Genomic DNA, 22,500 nt, shown 5'->3' on the forward strand with positions numbered 1-22,500 from the left:
CTCTTCTCTTCTCTTCTCTTCTCTTCTCTTCTCTTTTCTTTTCTTTTCTTTTCTTTTCTTTTCTTAGTAAAACAACTGGATATTGTTCCCCTAGGTCCATGACTAAGGCTCCTGGTGTATACACCTAATCCTGCAAATTCTGCAGAAGAGTAAGGAATGAAAACATCCCTCCTTCAAACTGATACCTTTTGAGAGTTCAGCTGGGGCTCTGACTAGGTCATCCTGCTTCCTCCTTCTCTGTCTTTATTGCCTTCTAAATCCTTTTAAACACTTCTATTCTCTTAGGTAGAACTAATTCTTCGTATGACCATGCCTGTAGCCTAAAGTATTGCCTTTTCTTGCCTACTGACTGTCAGAAGCAGAATACATTGCCATTTTCTGCTCTGATTTCTTGCTTTAACTCTCTCTTTTCAGCGAGAGCTTCCGTACTTGTTCCCTCAGGGGAGTTTTAAGTTCTCCAATAAGGTAAATGCTTTGAATTTCATCCCATGAGGGCAGATCTTAGTTCCTTTATAAAAGATAATGAAAAATCTGCATTTGTGGCAATGGCAAATGGTACCTTCAACAGGTGTCTATGGCCTGTACATATGCTAATATCAGAGATCTTTATGGAATGCATCCCAGGAATAGATATATTGTTACTAGAAATAATTACTTATCTTAGCCTTCATTATAGGGACAAGACCTGAATTCTGATGTCAGTTCATGCAGAAACTATTGGTGTTTCATTCAGGTTTCTCAAGATAATGAATGCTCTTTGTGTCTGCCTAGCACAGGGGCTGTCAGAGAACCATGATCTCTTTTAAATGTTGATAAATTCCTGTATTTCAGGAATGTTTACTTAGCTTCATCTGCTTCATAACGAAGCTCTGTAAGTTGAATACAGTATTCTGTCATCCTGTTAGTGCTGTACACAAGTAACACCGCTTTAGCAGAGCTGTCTAAGAGCTCAAAGCATGTAGAGTAACCTGCAGGTGCCCATGTGAGTCACTTCTCTCCAGTTCTTGGGCATTTCCAGATTTCTTTTTTAAACACTTCATTGATTTTTCTTTCTTAAACAGAAAGGCACTTGAAGATTAGGAACAAATAGACTCAGAAAGAAAGTATAAAAAGATTAGATTGTAAATAATGAATGTATTCTTCGGAATAAATAAGGAAGAGCAGAATGAAATCCTAGTAATTAGAAAGGATGATGTTAAAAATGTACAACTTCTCTGAATGTAATGGATATCATGATCCCAGCAGCTATACTTCTTGAAGAGCATGGAAGCCTAGTATAATTTCAGAAGAAAAAAGTGAAGATTTAGCCCCATAATGAAATAAGGGAAGAAAATAACTACTAGCTCCCGATGAATAAAAAGTGGTAAAATTTCAGAGAGAAAACAGATCAGAAGAAACAAATCCATTCCTTTTTATTGTTTATGTTTATTTATGTGTGCACGTGGATGTAGCACCACAAAGAAGGGTATAAATAGTTATATTTCATTTGCATTTGCTATCAAAAAGCACCTAGAATTGCTTGGCAGCCTTTGTTTTGCTTTGTTTGTTTGTTTGTTTGTTTTTCTTTAATCCATAAGGAAAAAAGAAAGAAACCCTTGAAAATGCCGTTGCATTCTGTCTTCCTCACATTTTATTACGACAAAAAAAGACAACCAAGAAGATATACGTATGAATTAATCATCTTTCTTTGTAAAACACCTAAGTAGGACCAATTTGTGATAGTCAAAGAAGATTTCCGGGTGGACGGAGGTTTTGCTTCCTCTGCATGGAAACATCTGCATCAGAGGACTTGTTATCAGGAAGTTTTAAGCCAAATCAGTAGTATTTAGTATAGGGTATCACTAGGAGGAATAAATAAAGTACACCTTAGTAGCAAAAGGCAACTCTTCCATCAATTTATGTTTGATTCTTATAGTTCTACACGAGTTCTTCTGTCTCAGTAGGTCTAAAAGTTTCTTTTATTAGATGAACATCACCAGTATAGGTACCATTCTGGTGTCTGGCACATGTGTAGCTCAGGATCTTTTTATATTCTGTTATGATCACATCAGAAGCAATGCTTTCATTTCTACTGAGCACATTCCTGTGCGTAGGAGCTTCAGTTTTGAATACATTTTATTAATTCCTTTTAACACCTTCAGGAGGAATGTGCCTGTCCTGAGAAATATGACAAACTGTTTAGTACTGAGATTTCTTATTGTCTCTTCTGTTACTGGAAACAGTCACTTTTCAGGCTACTCTTTCTCTTACACAGATTTATCCTTACTTTATACGATAATCATCACAAACTATTCTTGTTTAACATTGAAAAGGGCAAATAGTCTGGCTTCAGTTAAATTTCCATCTTGAATGGTGTTTCTTTATTTAGCCCACCTAGGTTATTTAGACTGAAGAAGCAAAGGAGGTGGCATAGAAAATCAGAAGAATGAACCCCATTGTGCTCCTTTAACTCAGTTCCTTTTCTCCTGCACTCTTTCTTGGATTCAAATCCTTCTCTTTGTTCTCCCCCCACCCCTTCTCTACCCTTGTAAATCCACTGAATGGAGGAATATTTTCTTTGTAGAACAGGAAACCATTTCCAGATTTAAAGGAGGACAGTCTGGAAAACCCATGGGAACAATAGTTATTTCAGAAAAGAAACCAGACCCCCCTGTTGTTATTACTGCTATTTTGTGCCAAGATTAGAGTGAAGTATCTTGACTTAATAGGGACTGAGCTCTCAGTTGAAGGCCAGCTCATCTGGTCTCTTTTGCCACCTTGAAGCTGTCATCTAGACTATGAGCTCTTCAGAATCAGGGCTTCTGTTTTGTTATCATACATAAAGACAAGATATTAAAAAGAGATAACCACCCCACTGCAATTGTCTGTGAAGTCATGGTGCTCACAAAAATGGTAGCAAAACGTCCAGTTTTGTGCCACAAATAACACAGCCTTGGATTAAAACTAATTCCTCCCATTTTCTCAGAATGAAAATCAAATTGTTTTGACTTTTTTTTTTTAAAGAGAATTATTAACGAGCCAAAAAATCAACTCTTCCGTCTTTTGCATATACATTTGGGTGCTAATCGAGCTGTAGTCATTTTGTGGCCTGTATGAAGCTATGTGTTGACCTTATTTTGTACCAAGAGGGTATGCTATCAAAAGAGCCATTGCCTCAATCAGACATCTCTCCCAGGCTGGATGCAGCCCTGAGCAGCCTGAGCTGGTGGGTGGCAACCAGCTCACGGCAGGGGATTGGAACTGGATGGGCTTTAAGGACCCTTCCATCCCAAGCCATTCTTTGGTTATGTGATGTGTGTATCGGCTGCAGCTAAAGATGATATTCACAGAAGTCTGCAATCTGCTGTCTTTGAGGGGTGGTCACACCAAGCAGAGCGTTTTACAAGTTTGTGAAATGGTGTGGAGGAGTTGGTGCAGGGTCTGTGGATAAACAAAGACATCCTGTTTCCAGATCTGTTAGTAAGTAGCTTTCAGAAGCTTTCTGCTTTTTAAATCAGTTTAAAAAATAAATTACTTGTCTGTGTCTAATGTAAGTTTAAAAGCTCGAAATAGAGTTGAGCTGAAACAATCTTTCTTAGCTGGTTACTTAGGGAACCCTCATAACACAGATAAGTGTTGAACAAGGCACAGAAGTCAGTCAACTTTGAAGTTTCAAAGAAGAGAAAGGTTTCAAGTTCTAAATGTGACCACATGAATCGTTCACAGCTCATTCCTGTTTTTCTCTTCTAAGGATTTTTGCATTCTTTATTTTTTCCCTTAGCATGTGTATGCCAGTGTGCTTGAGGCTTGGGAATACATGTGTATGTATGTGTGCTTGCACTCGTCTGCTGCAATAGATTCCCAAGGAACAGTGCAGCAGAAGTCCAGCTGCTTTTCCATTAGCAGCCTTGATTTCAGAATGGATTCCAGGAGGATACTTTCTTGAGCTACCTAGGGATAACTAGCCTATCCAAAGTATTTCCTTTTATACGGTTGGCTGTGTCAGTTTTCAGCCAATGGAGTCTATCTTTCTTCCTGTTATCATGTTAATTACCCATTGTTATTTTAGCCTAGAAAGCCCTGCCTATGTGCAAACACATACTGCGTACTGAATTCATGGAACGTGCATACCATCCATAGATGGTTGCATTTGTCGTTGTGATATTATAGCATGTTCATTAACCTCCAGCAGGCTAACTTGTTGCCACTGATGACATGGGAAGTAGTTATGAAGCTCCTGGCAGCACCTAATTTGTTATTTCCTCAGCAGGTGCTCAAGGAAATTGGATCCCATACGCAGAGGGAATGACAGCACCTCCTCTGTTTAACTCAAAACTTCTTATTTATTACTGCTGTCCTAAAAATGGGATTCTATACCTTGGTGTGGGGTGGAGGCCGTAAGAAAAAGTTGTTTTCATCTAACACTGCACAAAAAATACCCACAAAATATTTTGTCTCAAAAATGTAAGAGGATTTTGCTTACTGAGTTAGCTTCCTCACTGCTGATGGCTTGGGATTCTCATCCATCTGCCAGTGGAGTCAAGGCATGAGTGGGGTATTTCACACGTGTTCTGCTGCCATACAGTCCTGCTGTAGGGCTACGCTCTACCTTAGTGCACAAGCAGCAAAAACAGCCAGCTGCCTGGTGGCAACTGTTGTAGTAGGAGTTATTCGCTAGGAAGAAATAGGAACAAAAGGCCCAATTTTTCTAAATTGCATGTCAAAAAATGTCCGTTAAGATAACCTGCTCCCATGCAGTGATTGAGCATGCACGTTAGACCAGAGCACAGTAGTCCTGCTTTGGGAAATTTCCAAGTGTACAAAAGCTTAGCAGCAGACATTTATTTTTTCCTAACTTGGATGCCTATCTTGTCCTATGCGTTTTCATTTCTACAAATGGTTTCTTGAATTTTTCACTGTCTTATTGCTCAAGTGCATGTACTGCTGTCAATCTGAGTCCAAACCCCATTTCTCCTATTTGAATAAATGCTTCATGTAATTGCCTCTTCACACTATCTCCTGATTTCTGCAGCTAAGCCTCCCTGGTATGACTTTGTGGCAGAGAACATTTGCAAGAGATTGTGCTAGAAAACCATTATTTGTGGTAATTTTTCCATGATTTCTGATAGGAAACCAGTGCAAAATGTATTCCTCCTCCTGTCCTTCACTTCCCCAAATAACTATTATGTGTTTTCCTGCTGCTTTCTGTAAAGACGGAATTTTTTTAAAAAGTTGATCTTTGTGAAAACAGAATTCCTTTTCTTTCACTCCACAGGAGCTGTTACTGTAATGGGTTAAATGACACGAGCAATTTGATTATGGCCAAAGTACTCTAGCAGACTTACAAGTACTGTCATTTGAAAATGTTTTAAGTTGAAATTAAAGTTGTCTAAAAGCAGGCTGTTACATAGAGATTGCATTTATGGTCCCTAAAAGTCCAGCCAAAGTCGATATCTTGTTGGGGATGTAGGAGCAGAAAAGGGCTGAGTTGAGGGAAGTTGAAGCACATAACATGCTTTATGATCACACTTGCCTTATGCTACAGTGCAGTTTTCTCTAATCTCTTTTTGGTTATTAAACAGAAAAAGACCTATCAGTGCATCAAGTGCCAGATGACCTTTGAGAATGAGAGAGAGATACAAATCCATGTCGCTAACCATATGATTGGTAAGACATCCTTTAAACTAGGCCACTCATGGGCTGCTTGTTTTTTGCTACTCTTTGAAATTCACCATTCTAATAACTTGTTAATATTCATGCTGTAATTTATTTTTTTTTTTATCTTTCAAGGAAAATGATTTTGATGTAATGATTCTTCACTTCAAAGCTTTTTAAATATGTGGTTGTAAAAGTGTTACTGCTGAGCTTTTTTCCTTATCCTTTTGAGTCCTCGTCTAGCATTTTCATTTATATTAAAATCAAACTTTTGACAGTATCTTCCATTTGATAGCATAAATTTCTCTCTATCCACGTAAAAAGTACTTGCCAGTTGTCAACCACTTAGGAGCAATTATGTTTCAATTTTGTATGTCATGACATTGAATAGATTTAACTGCTAGCATTTTCCCAGCTAAATGTGGTGAATTCCTGAAGAACACTGTCAAAACAAAAAGCTTACGGAGTTATTTCAGTGGTTTTTTTTTTCTTTCCAACAATTCTGGACTTCAGAAAGTTCAACTTTTCAGATACAGAAGTGGTTTACAAAGCAGTGCCTGCTGCCTCTGTTACTGTCCTGTCATAGGAGTCTGAAGTAGCGTTATTGTAACGTGATGGGTTGTATTTCAGCTGCGGCTGGATGATTTCTTTTCTGATGAATGCAAAGAAATGTGTGTACAGATGTTAGGAATATATGTGTTGGCCCAAGAGGTCAGTTTACTTTGATGCATAGACCACGGAGGAGCTCCTTACACATGCCACTGTCGGTATATGTTGTATGAGATCCTCCATAGACCCCATAGCACACTTTGTGTTTCTCATATGTTCATGTGCAGCATTTATCTCCCATAAGCATAGTGATTTTCCTTCAATAATTTTACATTTAGGAAAATGTTCTCCCATCAATGCATATGTGTAACTCCTATTATCTTTGATTTGAATTATGCATAAATACCAGAGAGAGAGAGAGAGAGAGAGAGAAAGAGAAATGCAGACTGACACAGTACTTGTCCCCCCCTGCCCCCACATGAAATATATATGTGTCAGTCACAATAATTTTCATTCCAGAGCCAGGCGGGAGTTTCAAGTCAATGTCAAGCAGGTTAAGATGAAGATATCTAAAAATGTTTGCTTTTGTAGCAGGTGTTATTGTAATCTCTTGTTTGCAAGCTTGAAGAGTGAGATCCTTGTTAATTGGACCACAGTGATTTCATACAGCTCCCCCCTAGAATTTTTTAGTAAAAGCCTGAAAGAAAGGAGTCCATGGGAAAGCTTATTGCTCCAGCCCAAGTTGTGATACAGTAAATGATCACTGATCTTTAAATTCATAGCTCATGAAATGTTGAATTAAGGTTCTGCTTGATTTGAGAGAGGAATTCTTTCTCCTTCTGGAAAGAAGTAATTTCTGTACAGTGATTGATGTGTGAAGTTTATCTATTTATATCTCCAAATTACTGCTGTCTGGAATAATACATGATGATGTATATGTCGTTAGAAGTTTCAGTATTGGAGAGCTATTGGAAAACAACACTGCTATAAGTCAAAGGAGGCTGAGAAAAGTGTGGTGCTGTGGCTTGTGAAAACTGTACTTGCTGTTTCCTTGAAGCTGTGCGTAAGTTCTAACAGATATGTTGAAAAAGCCTATATAAAAGCAAAGGTATACATGGACTCAGTTCCACATACCTAGGACATTGTAAATGCCAGAACGGTAAGAAAACAACTCATCTTTCTGCGTAGGGATCATGTCTTTGTGTCTTTTTACTGAGAGGTGGGCTGAGAACATTCATGAAGTCATCTCTTCTTATAGTGGAGTTTGGGGAAGAGGGAAGTATAGAAACCTCTCGTGAGGAGCCTTCTTCCTCCTGCTGTGGAGCAGCTCAGCCTGTTCACAGGTTCCTGGCCCTCTTTGGGACATGGGGCTGCCTCCAAAAATGTGTCAGTGAGTCTCCTGTTGGCATTTGCTCTTTGCTGGGGAATGCTGCATCTGGGAGGTGAGACTAGGTGCCTTGGTTTCTCTACCAATAAATCCTGTGCACATTTTTGGTGATAATTTGCGTAGTGCTGTCAGCGGAGTGATGGATTGCTTCCTGGGCTTGCCTTTGTTCAAAGCCTGAGAGCCTTAATCCCTTTCACAGGCTGCAGGAGAGACAAGCACGTCCCTTGCTATCGCTCTGGCTTCCTTGTTGATGGTACAACACGGAGTGGAAGAGGTTTCCTTGCTGTTAGACCGAGCTTCGTCAGATGGCAGTGAGAGAAAGAAGCTGATGTGTCTGTTCTGTAGGTCTGTGTCACAGCAGTTGCTAACGTCACTGTTGTCAGTGCAAGACCTGCACCCGAGGATTTGTTTGTGTCATGGTCCTGAAGTGAGCATTGAGGTGCACAGGGACTGGGGAGACCCTGCTCTTGAGTTGTGCCTGCTAAGGAGCTGGCATCTGGCTCAGTGAGATGAACTTGTTCGAGTCTGTCTGAAATTAAGGTGTCTGCTTTAATATAGTCATTGAGGTGCCGTCTGGGGAAAATGAATGATTGATACCAATCTAAGATAAGAGTTTGAGTAGGATAAGCATTTCCAGGGAGAGGTTTTTATCTCATTTGAATCTGAAGTGAGTGGAGACAATGAAGTTAGCCTTGACATGTAGTTTTAGGTAAAAAAAACACACTTGGCTTTGATAATCCAAGACCTCTCAGCTGCGCTTTCTTCTCATACTTTGCAAAACACAAAATCAATAGTTGACAGATGTCCTAAATGCTTGCTTACAGTTTCATTCTGCTCAAGTGACTGTCAACAAAGGAATCCCCGATCTGTAGGCGTGATGCCCCCTAGGTAGCAGTGTCCATAATGTGATTAAAGATTTCAGTTATTTCTTACATCATAGCTGTGGAGAGTGCCTCCAGTGCAGTTGGCTGTCCCTCCTCCACCTCTCAGCTCTTCAGGCTGGAGTCGGAGGCCCTTCTCATAATTCATGGAAGTCGGGGGTTATTTTTTTCAAAGCGATATGCAGGGAATTTCCAGTGCTACTCCCACGCACTGCTTTGAAAAATTACCCTTCTGCACTCTAGCCCTTCATATCCTGTGCACAAACACAGAGGCATAGTGGGTCCTGTACAGGGTCCCTGGAGAAGGAGCGGGCTGGATCCATCCTCGGAGGAGGTAAATGGTGGATGTTATGTTTCATTTTACACTGGGGCCTGTAGGAGGGCTGGAAGCAGCAGAGCAGACCTCTTCAGCTGCAGTTAGACAGGATAGGATCTATTTAGAAATGTTTTCAGCCTGGGGTGGGGGAGGGCAGGAAGGGGGCTCGGGGTAGGGAGTAGAGGTCTTTGAAACATTGCACTGATTGGGACTCCTTTGAAACTTGTCCACACGCACAGAGAGGGGATCCCCCTTTGAAACATTTACAGGCGCTGGGGAGTCCACTTGGGAGTATATCAAAAACTTTCAGTACTCCTTGCAGCCTCTGTACTTGCTTACCTCCTATTGCGCTGACCTGGCAATGTTTAAAGCTTCTCCCCCTTATCTCCCCACCTTCTCCTGCCTCTGATGTGCATGCAGTCTCTGTTAGATGCAGGAAGATGGGCGTACGCAGCCGTGGGCTCTATGGGGGGCGGTGCGCAGCCATGGCAGCAGCCAGAAGCACAGAAATCTGTTAATGCAGCTTTTCTCTTGTGGCTTTGGGAGCTGAGGAACTGGAATTCCCTATCCTCTAGCCACTGCTAAGGCCCCGGCACACGTGGGCAAGGGTTGCCAAGGGGCAGGGTCCAGCACCTGCATCCCGCAGCATCTCTGGAGCTGGCAGAGGAAAAGCCCCTATGGCCCAGAGTTTTGCTGATGAGTTTACACGTGTCCCACAGCCGGGCAGGGTGCCCTAATTCTTGTGTCTCAGGCTGCATACAAAACCTCAGGCTCATTGCCCTCCAAGCGTGTCTGGTGCCACAATGTCAAGAAGCAGAGCATTCAAATCTGTGCTGAGGCTCTGCCCTGCATGAGGAGCAGTCGTGGACATAGCAGTACTTCTGTGTTGTGATTAGAGGGAGTTGTTTTCTATTTAATGTTCAAAAAAGATGAATGACTCTTCCCACCTTCCTTTCTCCCTTCATCTGCAAAAGTCTCCTGGCAAACACACATAAGAAGCTCAATTGCAGCACGGTTAATGCCGGAACACAGAAACTAATTATTTCTGGCTGTGCTCTAACAGCAGAATGACTTCAGCATCCTCCTGCCCCATGATACAGAAGAGTACGAGCATCCGTGGGCTCGAGAGAGCCGCCCGCAGTCTGCCCGGCCCTTCAGGCTCAGCTGCTCCTTCCAGTGCTGCTCCCGTCCCTACACGTGTGCATGCTCTGGTCAGCGTGGCGGCGTGGACGTGGCAGGAGGAGTGGGCTGGTGGTGGGGATGAGGAGGGGGCGCAGGCTGGCTGCGGTGTGCGCGAGGCAGAGCGGGAGGCCCTGCTCCGTGCTGCGAGGGCCGCCTGGGAGCTGAGGGAGTGCTGCAGGGAAAGCTTCCAGGAGTCACACTGAAATTGTTCTGGGGTCTGGTTCCTGGACTGCTGTCCAAATAAATATCTCCTTGTTTGATGTGATGGGGACAGCCGTGTTAAACAACTGTGTTTGGAGGAACGGGGAGAATTTTCTAAGCGCTGCCCCAAGCTGTGGCGTGTTGTACACTGTGTGTAATGGAGGGCTGCAAGTATCTAAATTACCTTTCCTGCCCTTGGAGATCATGTTTCAAGCTCTGGAGTTGCTCTGCCAGAATTAAACACAAAACAGGGGGATAACATCTATCCACAGTTGTTTTTCTTTCAGATGCATACAAGTATTTAAAAAAAAAAAATTACCAAATACAGGTTTGGTATATTGTTACTTGTAGGTTTGTTGTTCTTAAGAGCACTAGTAACTACAGAAGTATTTTTTCAAAAGAAGCAATCGAGAAAGCTGATTTTATGTTCCAGTAATCAGTAGATGATAGCGAGCAAGATGGAACCAGCAGAGAAGGAGCTGAGGTAGTGTTCAAAACCAAACATAGACCAAGATGCACACAGTTATGTTTTCTGTTTAAAAATCGAAGCAAACAATTTCCTTTTGATTTAAGAAATTGTTGTTTTCATAATTCAGATCATATCAGAATTTCTAATGTATATGCTACTATTCTACAGAAACTGGGACTACTTTTGGGTGTTTTTAACTCCTGCTTGTCACAGAACATTCTAAGTGCATGTGCATATGAAAAGGATGTACGTGAAAATGGTTTTTGCAGCTTCAGCATTATGCATAAGGAAATATTAACCCAGGGCATCTCTGATGAGGATGTGATGCATTTCCCATTGTAGGGTCTGATCCTTTGGAGCACTTTGTTCCCTCTCCTCACTGGTTTGAGAGCTGGGAAGGATAATGCTTTTCAGAATCTTTCTCACTATAAAATATCATTTATATGCAGTATACGTAGTCAATAGAGGGAGAAGGGTGATTTTAATTCTTGTAAAATTCCCTTTTTTGTGTGGTGTTTGTTTGACACGGCTCATGAATTCTAATTGATTTAGGGTGTTTTTAAGTTTAAGGGTGCTATTTGGTAACACCTTCTCTTCCATTTAGATACTGTCATGACATTGTGTCCTGAGACTGAGCTGTTTGATTCTTGAGGGAAACCTTTCAGATCAAGCACTCGTATTAAAGTGTCTGCGTGGTAGCAATGGTGATGACATTGCAAAGCACTGCCTTGGTAGTAGTTTTCAGGCACTAAGGCAAACAGTAATGTGCCAGATTGTTTTTGAAGCATCAGATGCATATTATCAACAGGAACATATTTCTGGACTCAACAGCTGAATGTGTGAATTAATTATGGACACATTAGGAACTGAAAAATATTTTTTAACTTCAGTGTTTGTAAAGCATATTCCTAGTAATCACTCTTTTAATGCAGAAAGGGAAGGTACAACCTTCATGTATTTACCCAGTGCTTGCTTAAATATCCAAGCCTACGTGGACTTGCTTTAATTAGCAGTATCTGCTAGAATTCTGTGTTGCAGGGGCTGGCTATTGCGAGTGACCAATTTTAGGGAAGATGAGCTGTAGTGGCGAGCGCAGCCTGCAGTCTGCACAGCCCTCCCGCACTGCCTGCCCGCGCCCTGGGCTGGCTGCAGCCTGCAGGGCCGCTGCGAGCGGGGCTGGGGCTGTGGCTGGGGCTGTGCCTGGTCCCAGACAAAGGCTGCGCTGCTGCCAGCAGGCCCAGCCATCCCTGCTCCAGCCCTGAGCCCAGGGCATTTTCATTCTTCTCACTGCCTTGAGCTGTAAGCGCTTGTGCAAGTACTTAAATAACGTGTTAAGGAGTGTAGTGCATAAAAGCTAGAAATGTTCCAATAAAAACTTACAGTTTTTAACAGCATAGTCACACCGAAAGCCAAATTACCTTTGTTAACGGGCTGAAGATGCTCTTTTTAGTACAAACAATATCAGCCCGTAATATAATTCAGCACTTAATTGGTCTCTTACTTTGAAACTGGTTTAATAAATTGTGTATTTACTGTCGCTGCCTTTCCAAGCCCTGGAAAATTCATTATCCAAAATCACAATGATTTTATCCAGCCACACTGTATAGATGTGGCCTCCTGCAATTGTTATCTATGCATATTTGTTCGTAAAATTTACTCCATTTCATGAGAATGTGTTTTGTTTCACTTGTTTATCTACAAAGAAAGAAATAGCATTTCCTTTAATGTATTCATTCACATTTTCCTTTTGCATTTTTCATTTCATTTACAACTTGGTAATAGTAGTTCAGTTTTCACTGACATTTTTATAGCTGCTATGACAACATTCCTGTTTTGCATGATACATGCATAATCGGCTATGATCCCAGTTTCACATTGCTTTCATTCTTTCTTAACTGTGTTAAGATTCCTTGCAGCCTCCAAATTCAATTTTCATAGGCAGTTGTGATTACACCTGTTTAAACATTTTCCTGGTAGTTTCATATGTATTCATAAAGGCAGCACTTGATAAAACACCTTTTCTGCAATCAGTCAGAGCTTTAAGTGTGATTTTTCTTCAGAGTAATCATTAGCAAACACCTCAATCTGTTCCCAGCCTTATCAATATCAGCTGGACACCATGGCAAAAAATGCTGTTCTTCAGTAAACTCTGCCCTGTGTAGCAGTGATTGTCCTGAACGTGTAACTTGTTCTTCATTTTTGTGGATGCCATTAACCTCGAAAACTGCTGTACTTGTGCATTTAATACTTTGCAGAGATGCTTCCTGCCTGTTTCTCAGATGCTTTGTGTGTGTGGCCGTGTCTCTTCAAGTTCACAAATTTCTTAGTCCTTCTTTGCTAGTATTGAATGTGGAAAAAAAAAATGCAAGTTCTCACCATATGGGGTTTTGGTTCTCCCTGCAGATGGCAAAATGACTCCACTGCTTCCCAGCGGAGAGGTCAGCACCCCTCTGTGTCCTACTTTCCAGCAACAAACACCAGAATATTTCTTGGGGGCTGGGGAGCGAACCCTCCCTCATTTCTAGTGTGGACTTCAGACTTGATAGAAATGATGCATTAAGGAAGTTCTTCCAGTGTGAATTCCAGGTGTTAACATCTCTATCAGCTCTGTTGTAAGATCGAGGTGCTTAGGATCTGTTTGTGGGAGCTTTTTAATAAATAGCAGCCTTGTCTGGAGCAAGTAGGTATTACCCCCATTTCTTTCTTATCTGCCATACAAATCTGTTGGTTTGGAAACTTCAGGTGCCTTTCCGTGAAAGGTAGGTGTAATATGAAAAATAAACGAGGAACAAAGGAATGAATGGAAAATCCATATTGGGTTAGCTAGGAATTAGTGGCAGAGTTATAGAATATTCTTTTTACCTCTTTGGGGAACTCTTGACAAGGTTCCAGACCATTTCCAGTCAGGAAAAAGGAAAAATAAAGTTTATCATATTAGTAAACTGTAAGAAAATTCATTCTCTACTAATAAAATCCTGGATTTCATTTTCTAAACACTTTGTTTGATATCCAGCACTTCTGAGCACCAAACCTAAAATGTTCATTTTTTTCTTCCTCTGCTTATTATAATAAAAGCCCCTGGTTTTGAATTGGGTACTGGCTTACATATGCTGAACCCTTACTCTGCAGTTATTGGACTGAAATGGCCTGCCTGTCTGTTAAGGTCCAGATTTGTTCCTCCTGTTACTTGGTTGACTTCAAAGAGAGACAGTTGGCCCATTGCCTTTAATTACAGTTCAAACTAAACAGCGCCCCTAACCTTGGGGAGGATTTAATCTGGTATATTAGAACAAGAGATTACAACTGATATTTCTGTTTTTTCCTAGCTGGTAAACAAGTCAAATTGAACACAGACCTCCCTGTACAGTCCTGCTTCTATGGGTACTCACATGGTTTTTTTTATTTTTTTCCCCTGCATTTGTTATTGGAAACTTGCAGAGTGTCCTTGCAAATTACTCCCAAGAAGGAAGCCTGTGTACATTATTTAAATGCTTTTACCTTTTTCAGTGTTTCAAGGCTCCCAGCACAGGTAAAGCTTTTGCACAAATTTCCTTTGCTGTTTGTGCCAGAAGTCTTTGCTTGCTTGAATATCACACTGTCTGTTAGTGAGTTCTGACAGTTCTAGGCCTTTGTAAGTAACAGAATTTTGTAACTTTGCAGATTCATTGTGTGCTTTTTTTCAAAACAAATTCCTTTAATTAAAAAGTCAAGAAGCTGCCATTCTTGCAGGAGGCAGCAGCTGCTGTGTGGCTGTGCGGTGAGCCTGAGGAGGGTGGTGGGAGCTTGGCCGTGTCCAACTTCCCCGCAGGAGTGTCGAGCTTTTAAGAACTGACAGTGCTGTTGTCTGCCATGTTCCAACAATAAGAAGTTGAAGATACGCGTCCTTCTTTGTCAGTTGAAATATTGACCTTTTCCTGGTGAGAAATTATGATTTTAGAAACCAAAAAAACTTTTTTTTTTTTGTCCTACCATAACAAAAAAAAACCCCACAACTGCTATGTAAGAGTACCATGGTCCTCAGAAGACTGAGCACTATAGCAGGTCATAAAACCTCCCTGTTCATCCTGTTTCCCATAGATGGCTTCTCCTCGCCTCCTGCTTCCCATGGGGACAGGTCCAGAACGGTTTGGCCGTGTGCTTCCTTCATTTGCTCCTCCTGCACTGGTGAAGAGGAGTCCGAGAAATGTCATTGCAGGAAAGAAGTCCATAGCACGCCGCTGATGTGCAGGAGTCAGTCCATTGGCCAGTCACAGCCTGCTGCACTCCATTTAATGAGGGGTATATTTTATTCTGTATTCACAGGCATGACTTTTAGTATGATTCGATCTAGGCAGATCCATTGGTTTCAAGTTTTGCTCCAGGTAGGCTTTGGGTGTTTTAAAATAACGGTATCAGCTGGCACGGTTGGCTTGTCTTCTGTTGTGATGTTTTGCACACATCAGTTATTACATGTTGTTGTATGGACAAATATTTCCCAAACCCCATGACTGTGAGTTATATCCAGGAATAAATATTGGCAACAAAACTTAAATGATGAAACCTTATGGAATGAATGGTAACTGATTCAAGCTGGGCCGGATATAGATAGCAAAAACTGAGGAAAGAAAGTACTCTAGTGACATCTTCTCCTTTTTTAATTTTCTAGTTAAGGATTTATTTAACTTTTGACCTTTTGGCTCAGTATTTATGCTTAAAATGTAGGATTTGTGAGAGAAAAAAAAAGCAAAACAGCCACTCTACCCATCTAAAATCTTTTACAATCATTAATGAGCTTCGAAGGAACAGCAAATTTACATTCTGAGATTTGAGTTTCTAGATTAGTTTATACTTATGTATTTCTTTATACTTACATGTTTGAAAACCTCATGGAGACAGCTGATATTTTAAGCTAAGCTTTTTCAAGTTATATGTCCTCTGATATAGTTTAGCAAAGAAAATTTAAAAGCCTATGCTGAAAAAGCAAACTATAGTTTTTCTCTTTTTCTTTTTTTTTTAATTACAATAATTATAGTGATATGCTCTGAAATTTAAACTCAGCCTTTTTAACTTTTTCTTTCATGTCTTAAAAAATTGCATAGTCATGCAGAAATCCTATGCTATGAAAATATGTAAGGTGCCAGAAAAGTTACATGTGTTACTATAGCATTACTAAAAGTAGAGATAGGTTCTCCTTGTATTTTCATTGAAGCTCAAGGATTATTTTGATAGTTGTGTTAATTGTGTTAGTCTTCATGGATGTGACTGTTGAGGCATCCAACATCTGTGTGCCCGTTACAAGGGCATTTGGAGCTATCAGACTCCTTGGTTCTCAGAGATTTCTGTATGTAAGTGTTCAGCTTTGAGTGTCAACACATCCACGTAAAATTGGTGGACATGGGGAAACTTGCTAGGGATTTCTGAACAGCCGGTCTGGAAACTGTAACTTGCAGTTGCTTGTAAATGCTTCATTGCTAAGCAGCTCAAGATGGTGAAAGTTAGCAATTCTGGAGCTCCGTGCAGACATTGCTTGTAAACTGTCAACTAGTGCATGGTTTGTGTTCTGTGCACAAATCATCCCTGCAATTTAAACACCGGTGTTAAATTTTAAGGCAGAGACATTTGTCATACAGTGTGGAGGGCCAGATTTATCTACAAAGGTGGGTTGCTTACTTCTGTAACTACAACTTCATGTTTTTTTTTCTTATTAATGACTGAAAATATTGGAGTTTGTTTTTCCTTTCATTGGAAACACCCATAAATCATAAATGTACAAGGTGTAATTATATCTATCTTTCATCTTGATTCTTGTTTGAATGTGGGTTACCGGTAAAGGACTCTCGAGACCCAAAGAATGGGCACTAAATGGCCTAGTCATAGAGGTTCCCCATTTTCCTAAGGCTTAATCTGGGGAAGTGGCTGCCATTTGCAGGCTAGCAAAAAAGTAAAAGCAAATCATTGTACACAACATTTTATTTGGACAGCTGTATAAAAATGGCAACACACTGTGAAATCCATTAACAGCAAAACATGTTAAATTCAGCAAAATGCATCTCATGTGGAACACTGAATAAGAAATTATAGTCTGAGTTTTACTAGTTGGTTATCAGAGTCTGTCTTGAATGAAGAAAATCAAATCTTTTCCATGCGTCTGCCTATAATAACAGCAAATGCTGGGCTTTGAAACTAGTGTGCACCTGTAAGTCTTTGCCCCAGTACTTTTCTGCAAGGTTTTCACATATCTAATCTTCATATCCATTGGGAGCCCTGGTGGCAATCCTTGCTCAAAAAGCTCCTGTTTGCATGCTGGGGCTCACTGGTGCTCACTAGCATTGCTTGAACAGTTGAGGAACGTTTGCACAAGTAAGCTTAGTGGGATGTAGGAGGAAGAGCTCAAACTGGGAACAGATTGACTCATCGCCCTTATCTGACTGCCAGTGCCAGCAAGGACCTCTGTGTGGTAGTCCTTTGGCTTTGGTGTGATTCCCTGGGTGGATTTTGTTCTGCATGTAGTAAGATTTTTCAAGATTTCAAGACTTTCAGGATTTCAAGGTTTTTTTCAATAATATCATTTTTCAAATAAGTGTTTAAAATTTCAAAAAATCTCTTGTGAAGTGTTCTGCATTTCCGTTGTTCCTGTTTAACTACGAGATGTTGTTCATCAAGATACGATGCCATTAAGTATTCTGGTACAGAAAGGAAAAATGAGTTTACTCTTGCTTGGTAGAAAATGAAATAGCCATGTTAACTTTAGCTCTTATCATGAGATTAAAAGTCTAATGGGGAATAGTGTCATTTTCAGTCTTCAAAGCCAGCATCAGTGACCTTTTCAGAGTTTTAACTTCAACTGCCTAATGATTCCTCTCCTAGAAAAAGCAGAAAAAAGTCTTTTCCTTGCCAAGGAAATGAAGAAATGGATGGATAAACTTAACTGTGTGTTGGAGCCAGCTATACCACTTTTGGTCATATTTAACACCAGCAGATGGGAGGTGGCTTCCAGGCTGTATTGCCCACGTCACCCCAGAGCACAAAGCCAAAGAACCAGGCAGGAGGGCAGTGTGGGGTCAGCCCCTCCTCTGCCTGCACACCTCGGTGCTGGCGGCCCTGGGCAGTGGTTGTGGCTCAGGACAGCGTGGTGGCTGCGGGCACTGGTGGCTCCGCGCGGTGCTGCTGGCCCTGGGCAGCCGTGTCTGCGCATTCTGCTCGCCCTGAGCTGGCTCGGTGTCGCTGGGGGCTTGTTTCCTGTGTAGGAACACTGGAATTTCTTGGTGCAGTTCCTGTTTGCGTTTGCAAGCTTGTGCTCTTGCTCTTTTGCCAAGCTGGCAGCGCACAAGGGTGACTTCCTGCGCAGGGATGTAGAAGTGATCCTGTGATTCTTCCTCTGCAGCCACTGGGAGATAAAAGCCAGGACATCGGGGACTGCAAAGAGGGAGCCAAATTATATTTATAATATTAAAGTGAGTGCATTTGTGGTTTTGCCGTTCTCTAGGGTTTTTCATAAGTAGAAAAACATGAATTAGCATTTTCCATTTCCATATATTGACTGGAAAAATAGCCTGCTCTCAATTAAGACCTATAGCTTTTGGGATGTATGCAACAATTTTATAAAATATTTACAGCAAAATTTGCATTTTACATGGCAATACAGTATTTCTTGTGTTTAGTGGAAAGGACTTAGGCCTAACGGAGGAAATTCATCCAGCCTACCAAAAGGAAAATAAGTCTGAAATTGGTTGTTAGCATTGGCACTGAGGAGCGCCAGTGCAGGCTGTTACCTCCAGCCATCACCCGGGGTCACTTTCCCCACAGCTGTCAGTCACACCGCTCCCTGTGCAGAGCCATCGCTGCCCCTTTAAATCTGCCTTTGGAAAAGGCTGTGGCTTTGTGCTAGACAGATAAGTAGAACATTTTTTTCCAAATGTAAATGCGCACTGTAAAGAACATAGCTATTTCCTGGATAATTTGCAGTTGTATATTTTATGTTAATTTCACCGAAAATATTGCACCCCTGCCAGGTTTAGTAGAGGCTCACTGTGATATGAATAATTTCTAGCGAATCATTTTTTTTCTTCATTTAAGATTTGGCACCTTTTTAAGATTTTAATAATAGCAACAAGGAGGAAGATTTAGAACAAGTGAAACATTAGAGCCAAAGAAATTCACATTGAGAGCTAATGTAAAATAGCAAGAATAATTACATGGAAAACAGTTGCCACAGATGTTTTTCCTTGTAATGTAATAACTATTTACTAAACTGTTTATTTTAGGCCCTTGGTTTACAATAAAATATTTATACATGCTCTGCTGTAATAAAAAAATATTGACAAAATACTATAGAGATTTTTAAAAGACAATTAGTATTCCTCTGTCTAAAGGCAGCGTTGCAGCCGCAGCCAGCCCTGCCCCTCTCTGTGGCAGCAGGGCAGCAGCATCCCAGGGGCTGGGTGCTCACAGAGGCCATGGACTTGTGCAAACTGCTGGTAAATGGCTGGGGAACGTGAAAGCTAATGCTACAGGCTGAAGAAGCACGCTTTTCCTCTTTGTTTCAATAAGGAAAACCTGATTCCATCCTGAAATAGTATATAACAAAACTGTGTCTTGTCTGAGCAAAATGTGGCTGCTTTAGGAGCAAGTTTGAAGTTCAGGGTATCAGAATCCAGAATGTTGTTCCTAAAGCCAGTGTGGCATGGTGGTTGCTCTGAAGTAGTGCCTGTGCCATCCCTAACCCTGCTGCTCAATTCTGCTAGAGCCACGCTTGTCAGGCACTTGGTTAATGAAGTTACATGCCCGTGAAGTGTGTGTGCATTGGTGCAATGTGGGTATCCAGATGTGTGGATGTAGCAGTGCCAGAGTGTACTGAGTAACTTCAACAGCGTTGGAAGGCCTGCAGATTGTACTTTCCACAGATAACATTGAAGTGTATGTTCTTGTCTTCATGCACATATAGAAGAAAGTTTTATTTTCAGATGTCTATTGTGTTAAATTATAAGATCTTAACATAAGGTAGTATCACATCAAGAACTTCTGTGCTTCTCCCTGCCTGCTGCATAACGACAGATTTTAGGTTTTTTCCAGAATTGATGTACATCTTTTAGGGTTACCTGCTACTTAGCACTGCGCTGCCAGCACACAGCAATTTCAAAAGAAGCCTCGAGGAAAAAAGACAAAATATCTGTAGTTTTGTGAACACGGGCCCTGCTACCTGTTTGCGTTGGAGTAATCACCACGATAGAGGAACCCAAAGTCTGCGGTGTGTGCGAAGGCTGCGCAGGTGGATCTGGATGCCCAGCACTGGGAAGTAGGAAGGTTTCAGTACCTAGCTCTGAATCCGTATCTAGAGGTACAGGCTCTACTTTTAGGCAGACAAGTCCCGTGCTAGCGCATTGTGAGCTTTATCATTACAGAAGGAACAGGGTAGCAGCCTCGTGAAATGATTGGGAAAATGAATTTAAAATATATGTATGAACCCCTTTTCCTGATGAAACTCATAATTCTCACCTGTTTAACAATTGGTAGCATTGACGATGTAGATTTTTGTCATGCTTGGTTACAACATTCAAAAAAGGAGCAGAGCGGAAAACTGCAAGCTTGAGAACTAAAACTGAACAAAAGAGGGAGCTAAGAAATCTAAAATGTTCAGGTTTAAGGCAGCATAATCATGGTTACCAGATCCCTTTTGTTGGAAACAGACTTTCTGCAGGTTTGACTCATACAAAGAGGCCAATGTGTGTGAGAGGTCCGTGAGCCTTGTACTATGCCATGCACAACCACCATGTGCCTTTCCCAGGGTTTGCCCTTGAGGAATCTAGCTGCAGCAGCTTTGTGATTATTAACATTTGGCTGTTCCTATGAAAGTCTAACTTAATAGAAAGATAACTTTATATCAGGCTTAAAGTAAGAAAATAAACAGTGTAATACGTGCAGTATTTTCTGTAAATTAAATGAAGTTTGGGTCTGGGCTCATTGCCTCGTGCTGCCTTCCTGCCTGTGAAGTGTTGATACAGGCGGAGCGCTGCCAGGCCGTGCAGTTCCTTCAGTACAGCGCCTTTTGAGTCATCAGTAGGGTCCAAAGCTAGCATTAAGAAAAACAACGGAATTTGTGCTTGGAAATCAGCAGTGCTCGGCACACACAGTATTTTTTTTCAAGGACTGTGTTATTGTGTAAGCTAATGATTTTGTTTTTAAGTTATATTCTCAGGGGCATGGATATCCAGAATAATCAAGGATGTACTTTTACTGCCGATCCTGTGCAGTGTTAGGTCTCTGGTGGAGAAACCGGGCCGATTGCAGCGCTTGAGCTTCAGATTAACCCCTGCTTAGTAACTTGACTTCCTGGTGCTGAATAGATTTCTAGATTGATACGTGTTACCTATGTGTAAATTAGTTTAAATGACAGTAAATTAGTCAGTTCCTTTCCCTTGTGCCTTTAGAAGGCCATTTAGTGTTTATCATAGTCAAAGCCATTATCTCTGCAAGCAATTTTGGAAACGAAGTACATCTGCTGTGGTTCTGCCCTCTCCAGATAAGCCTGTCTCACCTGGTGGCAGAGCAGCAACTTGTCCTGCCCTGGTGACATCGTTGCCTGGTGTCCCTGGGACCCAAGGGGAGTCCTCCGTGGGTATGTACAGCAGAAGGGTGGGATATCCACTGTATGGCTCTGAGAGGGAAGGAGAGCTTGTGTCAAGAGTTTGAATTATTTTTTTGTTTGTGGAGAGGAGTTTAGAAATTTTCCACTAAAATTGGTACTTCTGCATAGAAGAGTAACGTATTAAGAGAGGCAAATGAAGGAACAGGGCAAGACAGAGGAAGCGTGTGAAAGAAGTTCTTTCTGCTCTTTTGAAATACACGTGGTATGAGTTAGAGCACAAACCCTTTCAAATATTCTCAAAGAAGCTTTACCTAGTGTCCCTACCATAGCTTTGCATGTAAGGAAACGTCTGCAGAGAGCGTTATTTTAATAAAGTGTTGGCTGTTAGTGTCTCGTACTGGGTCGGGAAATGAGTTCAGAAGAGCAGATTTTGCTGAAGAATGTCTCCAATTTTCCCTTGGAACTACGCTTCCAGGGTTTTTGAAGGTTTATGTATTTAACAGTTCAGATTTTCGTTTTAGCTTTTCATTTGCTGCTTGGGATTTTTATTAATTTAGCAGCATTCATTTAAGTTGATCCAGCTCTTTATATCATTTCCAGCTTGAAATATTAGTTCAGAGACAAGCTTTGTTATTAAATGCTTAATCTCGAACACTTGTCTTATTTGGTAAGAATTATCTTTGAGAAGTAGGTAAAGAGAAGCTGACGGCTGTGGTTTTCAGGCTGCTGTAACTGGAGTAGCCCAACTCCTGGTTTACAAAGGTTGGCATCCCTTCAGTTTGCCATCGCAGCAGCTGGACTTCATTAAGTGCTGGTGTTAATTACTGGGAGATCGCTGGTTCAGTATGCATACAGCAGCACTTGGGGTGACATGCAAAAGAAGGGTCACCTTGACATGGAAGCTTACAAAAAAAAAGGAAAAAGAGCAGGGCTGTCGCTAATTTTGTAACCGCTTTTAGTGCAAAGCGACTCTGAGAGCAGCACAGCGAGCACTACCGCATGGTCACAAGGAATGTTTTAATTGCTCCTGCCACTGAGTAGTCTGGGAAGGAATGTAGGCGCAGTGCTGGCTAACTTGCCTTATAATAAAGGAAGATGTGAATGTCATATTTTCTGTGTGTGGTACGAAAGAGAGAGGAAATTCTTTTTTTTTTTTTTTTATTCTCCAGAGTTTTCAAGCCATGTGCAGTATAGTTTGAGGAGAAATTATTAATAATTTCGTACACCGTAAATAGTGTTCAGTGGAGAAAACCTATTAAGGGTTTGTATCTAAGGGAGAATGTTTAGGGGACGGATGTCATGGAGAGGAACATAAAC

General features: G+C 41.2%; 1 protein-coding gene across 1 annotated transcript in view; it reads left to right on the forward strand.

Annotated features, from left to right (window-relative positions):
- Positions 1-442: 442 nt before the first annotated feature.
- Positions 443-22,500, forward strand: part of LOC100549374 (zinc finger protein 423-like) — a 61,825-nt gene continuing 39,767 nt past the window's right edge. The window contains exons 1-2 of the mRNA XM_019619745.2: positions 443-465; positions 5,562-5,646. Of these exons, the coding sequence (XP_019475290.1) occupies positions 5,592-5,646 (55 nt within the window). The 5' untranslated portion in view covers positions 443-465; positions 5,562-5,591. The remainder of the gene's footprint in view (positions 466-5,561; positions 5,647-22,500) is intronic.

Source organism: Meleagris gallopavo, chromosome 13, assembly GCF_000146605.3.
Source record: "Meleagris gallopavo isolate NT-WF06-2002-E0010 breed Aviagen turkey brand Nicholas breeding stock chromosome 13, Turkey_5.1, whole genome shotgun sequence".
Classification (NCBI taxonomy): Eukaryota; Metazoa; Chordata; class Aves; order Galliformes; family Phasianidae; genus Meleagris; species Meleagris gallopavo.